Genomic DNA, 7,031 nt, shown 5'->3' on the forward strand with positions numbered 1-7,031 from the left:
AGACCTGGCACTGGAAATGACACAAGTAATTCTCTAATTACGACAGTGTGATACGTTTGTGGAGGAAAGGAGGGTGCTGGAGAGCAGGAGACAGGGAAGCCTCGTCTCTTCTCAGAGTTCAGGGAAGCTTTCGGAAGCACCAACATTTAAGCCAGACCCTCAAGACTGAATTGGCAGCAAAAGGAGTGGGCTAAGTCCCCAAGGCCAGAGTAAGAATCACTGGAGCACTCGCTTGGGCCAAGCTCTTGACGTGGCTCCATCTTCAAGCCACATGAACCTGAGTGCCGTTATCATGCTCAGGCCAGAGCCGGTGAGGCCTGGTGGGTGAGGGGCTGAGGCAGGAAATGCAGCTGGTGACACTGAAGGGTGCTTACCACACCCCAGACCCCACAGCACCATGCAGGTACCTCTCACTTAATCCGCACGCTCACCCTATGCGGTGGGTACTATACAGGAAACCAAGGTGGGAAGGGCATACGTGACGTGGCCAAGGCCACGCAGCCCGGCGTTGGCAGATTCACACTGTGCAGCGGGCCCAGGCTGGGTGCTCCTACGCACGCACCATGCCTGCGCCTGCGGACTGCAGGCCAAGGGGAGAAGAGGGCTTCACCCTGAGCCGGGAAAAGCCTGTGAAGGGCTTGCAGGGGCGGCAGGCGGCTGTCCCGTGCAGCACACACTGCTGCTGTGGCCGAAGGGCTGGTGGGGCTCTCAGTAGCTGCACAGTGACCAGTTAGGAGGCGCTGCCTATCCAGACAGGGAGAGGTGGCAGAGCAGGCAAGACGGACGGCGCCATCCGTCTGGTCACTGCCTAGAATGAGGACAATGCGGTGTCCCTGAGACAGGGCCCAGGAGAGGGGTTGCCTTGGGGGATGATGCTGAGGGTGGTTTGGGACAGGGCAGCATCCAGGAGTCAGCCAGACCCCGGGCTGGACATTTTTCCCCCTGTCTTCTGCCCTGAGATGGGCCCAGGGTATGCCAGGGGTGAGATGTGGGAAGTGTCAGGAACAACACCCAGGGAGGACAAGAATTTGAGAGCCTCGAGTGGCTCCCCAATCTCCAACTCACTTTATTGCCTGTCGTCGTGTCTGCCTTGGTCTCGGCACCGAGGCGGTCAAACACAGACGTCCTGTGGAGACCTGGAGGGAAGCAAGGCCATCACTGAGCACCGGATGAGTGGCCCCTGTGGCCCAGACCCGGGTGAACATGTGCAGACAAGGGAGGGGACGACATGGCAGCCTAGACCCCAAGCAGCGCTGGTACAATAGGCACAGACTGGGCCCAGTTAGGCTTTGTCTACACTTGTTGGTTAACACTGACCTTAACCCACCGGCTCCTGGCTGGTGTTAACTGGGGGAAGGATGAACTAAAATTGATATATGTTCCTTGGACCTAGTGCAAGTTCATCAGGTGTGTGTGCGGGAAGAGTTCTTGATCACTACTTGGCCCGCTCACTCTTTTTGGGGTCATAGGCCTCTGAGAAAATCTGATGAATTGGTAACACGTTCTCTCTCTAAATAACAACCTAAATAGCCACCAACAGAAAGCTTGATATGATATATAAATACTGTGGAAATATTAAACAACCATTAGCAAGAATGAGCATAGCCGTCCCTCGGTATCTGAGGGGGACTGGTTCCAGTACCCCATGAATCCCTTTAGAGCCTGCTTTTCCGCCAATGCCAGTGGGATGAGACCGAAAGGGAAGCACAGGCTATGCCAGCGCACACCCCTGCCAGGCCAGTACCTTTCGCCGCCTGCTGCTGCTCAAGGATCTTGCGGGTCCGGGGGGTGGTGCCTTTGGGCATGTTGATGATGTATTTCCCCTCCATCTCAGCGGTGACCCTGCGTCGCTTGGTGGGAACAGCCAGGCTCTCCTCCTCCCGGCGGGCCAGGGCAGCTGGGGAAGAGGGTGTGGCTGAGCGCCTTCAGGATAGAATGTTCTCCCAGGATAGGGACTAGATGCCCTGCATACGGCACATATGTGCCCTTTATCTCCATGCATCCGCATGACTGGAACCCCTTATTTTCCCAACTACCCCTGTCGCCACTGACTCTGAGCCACCGAGAAACTCAGAGGTCTGAGCCAGACAGGGCAGAAGGCACCCGGACACCCAGGTTGCAGTGGGCCTCCCATTCTCTGCGGCTCTGTCCACCCCAAACAGGCTCACCTCCCAGCCCAGACTCCCCTCAGACCTGGGTTGGGAGGGAAGGTTACGGAGCCCCACCAGGCAGTGGTTTCACAGGTGTGCTCACCTTCCAAAAATTAATCAAGTCGTAAACTTACAATCTGTATATAACTAAATTTTAACTCCATTTTTACAAAAAAGAATCCCCTCAAATGTGTCAAGGGGGAAGAGTGCCAGTCCTCCCAGGCTATCTTTTCAATACTTTAGAAAGTAATTTTAACTTTCTTTCTCATGGCATGCCAATCACAAGGCCAGAAGGGGGTTGGGGCACTTCCAAACGCCCCCAGCAAAAGGGAGCATGCAGGGTGCGAAAGAGGTGGACAGGGCATGAGGGGGCTGGGCGTCAGATTACGAAGCCCCCTCCCTGGGCCTCAGGTTCCACTTGTGCCAACATCACTGTTGTGGGCTGGGTCCAACAAAGGGGGGAAGCGGCAGCACAGAGAGGGCTTGAGAGCCCTAAGGCCGAGTCCCAATCCCAGCTTTCAAGCTGAGACCTAGAAGAGCAGAGGCCAGGCACGGAAGTCTGCAGAGGAAGCGTGCTCCAGAAGAAGGGAACACGGGACAAAGGCCCCACAGGGGGAAGCAGCTGCAGGGGGCCGGAGGCAGCGAGCAAGGGGAAGAGACACAAGAGAGGAATCCACATTAGGACTGGATTTTATTGCTGGAATAACGGGAAGCCCTGGAGAGTTCTAGACAAAGGTGTGAAAAGATCTGGCTGAGGGTTCTGAAAGATCCCTCTGGCTGCTGAGAGGAAACAGTAGCTTCTTTACCTTTGACCCCAGGCATCAAGCACAGGGCCGGGCACAGTGCAGGGCTCAGTGAACATCTATTAAAAAAGACTGAACCACCTGTAGTCAACAGTACTGCTGTGTACACTTAAAACTTTGTTAAGAGGGTAGACCTCATGTTAAGTGTTCTTACCACAATAAAATAAAATTAAAAAGACTGAATCACAGTGCACCTGTGCTTATATACATCATCTCAAGTGCTTCTGACTGTCCTCTGGGTAGGGTACCCCCAGCCCCATTCTATAGACGTGGAGAGCAAGGCCCCTAGAGGTGCAGTGACTTGATCAATTACAAACCCTTTGAACCTGGTAGCCTTCAGGCACTCACAACGCTGGGAACATGACCCCCATCTGCCAACCCACATTTACCTCCAGCTCCTCCCACCACCTGCCCAAGTCTGCTCACCAGCGGCCTTGGCACTCTTTGCTGCCATCTTATTGGACACGGTGACGGAGATCTTAGAGGCGCTGGTATCTGGCCGCCTGGGGGGAGTTCCAGGTGGGGAGTCTCGGTTCAAGCTGTTGGCTATCATTCGGGAGGCGGCTGCAGGGAGGAAAGGGGAGAGTCCAGTCCAGTGGGCCCTGGGAGGGAGGCCGGCTGGAGGCCAGCTTTGGGACTGAATGGGGAAGGAGCAGCCAGAGTTCCTCTGTGGCTGTGCTGTCCTCCTGTGGGGATGTCTGGGGATTGGGTGGGCCAGTCTTTCCAGGAACTAGCCTACCCCTCCCTGCCCTGAGGGTCTTTCCTGAGACCCAAGACCAGACTGGTCCTTACCATACTTCACCCATCAGTGAGTTATGCAGCCCCGCACGGACCTCGACCCTCCCCTCCACGCTCCACTTCAGCTAAGCTGTTCCCTTGGCCTGGCACGCACTTCCCGGAGTGCCAACAGGTTTGCTCTGCCTCTTCACGCAGGTCTCCTCTCAGATGGTCTCCTTAGCGAAAGCTTTCCAGACCACCCATCAACCTGTACTCCCTTACCCTACACCACACTTTCTCTTTCTTCATAGCCTTTATTACTGCTCGACATTAACTTACATTATTTGTTTACTGGTGGGTTCTCCCAGAGCATGCAAGCTCCCTGCGGAGACACTGCCTGTTCATTGCTGTATCCCCAGTGCCCACAACATTTCTGGCACTTCACAGCCCTCGATAAGCATCTACTGAAAAGATGAACACTACCACCAAACCTCCAACATCTGTGCTAGACAGACCCTACTGATAACCAACTTTACAGACAAGGGAACTGGGGTTCAGAGCGGGGATCACTCAGCCAGGCCTGGGAATGTGGGTCTGGCTCCAGCTGGTCTGGGGCAAGAAAAGAGGTGACCTCCCTCTGGGCGTGGGGGACAGTCTCTGATGGACCCTGTTTTCTGTAGAACAAGAGAGGGATGTCCTAGGGTATAAGTGAGGGCTGTAGCATGTAAGGCTAAGAAGCAGAGGCCAATCCCAGCGTGGGAGGGGGACAGTCAGGGATGCATTTATCATGGCAAGTTAGCACCATTCAGGCAGAAGGAAAACAACTGTCTGTCTCTACTGAATGTTAACATCAGGTTCTTTGTGCTCTGACATCATGACTGCTGCTCACAGACACATACATGTGATATTATAAAGTGTATACAGGTGGCCACATCAGGAATGCTGTTTTGGAGACCTCTTCCCCTCTTTCCTTCTTTGCCTGTTTCCTCTTACTATTTGATTGCCTATTTTTTCCACTAGTGTTTTTGTTTTAATTAATTTTTAAAATTTATTTTAAACTATTTAAGATATTCAGAATGGTACAAAGAGTACATATATCTAGTTTCATTTATATAGACTTGAAAGACTAGCAAAACTAACCTATGCTGCTAGAAATCAGGTGGTGGGCACCCGAGATGGTTGGAGTCACTGTCACGCTTGTTTCTGGATTTGGATGCTGCTGCCCACATGGTGTCCCGTCTGTGAAGTCATTCAGCTGTACTGTTGTAATCTGAACCCTTTTCTGCATGTAAGTTGTAAGAGAGATTTACAGAAACGAACCCCCAATTTGTTCAGCCTCCCTTGACCATGCCTTTGGGTAGGCCCTGCCCACAATGACTCTGAGTTGAGCCATGTGATTGGCTCTGGCCAATGGGACAAGAACAGATGTTATATAAGCAGAGGCTTAGAGGTGATTTGAAAAATGGGGGCTGCCTTCCCATGCTGCTTTTGGGAGTCCTGCAACCACCACTGTACGGATGAGCCTGAGCCAGCTGCTAGGAAATGAGAGGCATGTGCCCAAATTGCCCCTGTTGACATCAAGCCAGCCATCAGATGTGTGCTGAGGTCTCCTAGATCACCCATCCAGACCAGCTGAGCTGGCCCCGAGCAGAAATGACCAACCAAGTCATAAAACCATGGGAAATAAATGTCGGTGTTTTAAACCAGTTTTGGGGTGGCTTGCTAAGTAACAAAGGCTAACAAATATGCATGTTAAATTTTTTAGGTTTTTATTTATTTTTTTAGGTTTAATTTTTTTTAAGTTATCATACTAATGAAGAAACAAAAGTATAAATAGAGCCGGTTCTCACCATTCACAGATTCCATATTTTCAAATTGACCTCTTCATTAAAATTTACTTGTAACCTCCAAAACTAACACTCATAGTGCGTCTGTGGTCATTCACAGACATGCACAGAATGGCGAAAAACTTGAATCGCCCAACACCCACACTCCCAACTGAGGTCAAACAAGCCACACGCTGTGTTCTTGTTTCAGCTCTCATACTGTAAAAAGTGTTCTTTCCATGGTCTATGATTTTGCTGATTAAAACGGCCCCCTAAGCACAGCACTGAAATGCTGTCTGTGTTCCTAAATGCAAGGAGGCACTGATGTATGTGCCTTATGGAAAAAATACATGTGTGAAATTAGCTCCGTTCAGAAATGAGTTATAGTGTTATTAACCACAGTTCAATGTTAATGAATCAACAATAGCTAGGAAATAAAGTGTCTTTAAATGGAAACATGCATAAAAGAAGTTCAGTATTAATCAGCTAAGGAAAAATGTGGTGATCAGAGGTTTGCAGGAACCTAAACCTTGTATTGCCCGTAGGCGCATGATTCAGTGTTCACTAACGCGGTGTTTGCAGTGACTTTACAGGACAGAACTACCACCAGCCCCTCATCACCCAGTGTAATTTTCCCTAAGAGAAGAGGGCCTCAGATGCCTTTGCTGCCACCTCTGCAGACTCCAGGTGTGTTCCCTTCACTGCAGGAGTGTAAGAATGAGCAGATGGGACTCACCACTAGGGGTGCCTCGGCGAATCTCGCCCGGGAGGGGGCTAGGGCTGCAGGGCACCGACTCAGTGGCAGCTTTGCACATGTCCTGTAAAAAAAAGTGCCTGGGTTACCATGGGGACAGGGGCATGAGGTGAGGGAACAGGGGACTCAGAAATCTAAACCAAACTAGGGTTTCAGAGCTGCTAGAGAAAAGATTTCAAGACATTTCACTCCTAACCAGGAGAAAACATCAGACAAACTCTAACTGAGGGACAGTCTACAAAACACCTGACCAGTACTCTTCAAAACTGTCAAGGTCATGTCAAATCACTGTGTTGACACCTGAAACTAATATAATATTGTGTGTCAACTGTAATTGAAAAATAAATTTAGCCCTGGCCAGGGAGCTTAGCTGGTTAGAGCCTTGTCCCATTAAGCTAAGGCTGTGGGTTTGATCCCCAGTTAGGGCACATCCACGAAGCAACCAATGAATGCATGAATAAGTGGAACAACAAATCAATGTTCCTCTCTCTCTCTCTCTCTCAAATAAATTTTTGAAGAGAGAGACAAAGAAGACATCAGTCAATGCAGTGAGGCATTGGAACAGGAAAAGGGTATCAATGGAAATGAATGAAACCCAAAAAGTCTGTAGTTTAGTTAATGCTAGCATACTACTGTTCATTTCTTAGTTTTGACAAATGTACCATCACTATGTAAGATGTTAACATTAGGAGAAGATGAGTGAAGGACACATAGAAACTTTCTGTACTATTGTTGGAACATTTACTAAAGATCAAAAATTATTCCCAAATTAAAAGTTAAA

At 50.2% G+C, this 7,031-nt stretch overlaps 1 protein-coding gene across 3 annotated transcripts in view; it reads right to left on the reverse strand.

The window, feature by feature from the left end:
- CUNH19orf47 (chromosome unknown C19orf47 homolog) overlaps positions 1-7,031 on the reverse strand; it is a 19,412-nt gene that overhangs the window by 1,390 nt on the left and 10,991 nt on the right. For 2 of the 3 annotated variants that reach the window (XM_006096724.3, XM_014462638.2), the window contains 4 exons: positions 6,233-6,314; positions 3,380-3,517; positions 1,745-1,897; positions 1,066-1,136 (listed from right to left, as the gene is read on the reverse strand). In XM_006096724.3, the coding sequence (XP_006096786.1) occupies positions 1,066-1,136; positions 1,745-1,897; positions 3,380-3,517; positions 6,233-6,314 (444 nt within the window). The remainder of the gene's footprint in view (positions 1-1,065; positions 1,137-1,744; positions 1,898-3,379; positions 3,518-6,232; positions 6,315-7,031) is intronic. The other variant, XM_023760553.1, reaches the window with a different exon arrangement.

The sequence above is a fragment of the Myotis lucifugus genome, unplaced genomic scaffold (assembly GCF_000147115.1).
Source record: "Myotis lucifugus unplaced genomic scaffold, Myoluc2.0 scaffold_185, whole genome shotgun sequence".
Classification (NCBI taxonomy): domain Eukaryota; kingdom Metazoa; phylum Chordata; class Mammalia; order Chiroptera; family Vespertilionidae; genus Myotis; species Myotis lucifugus.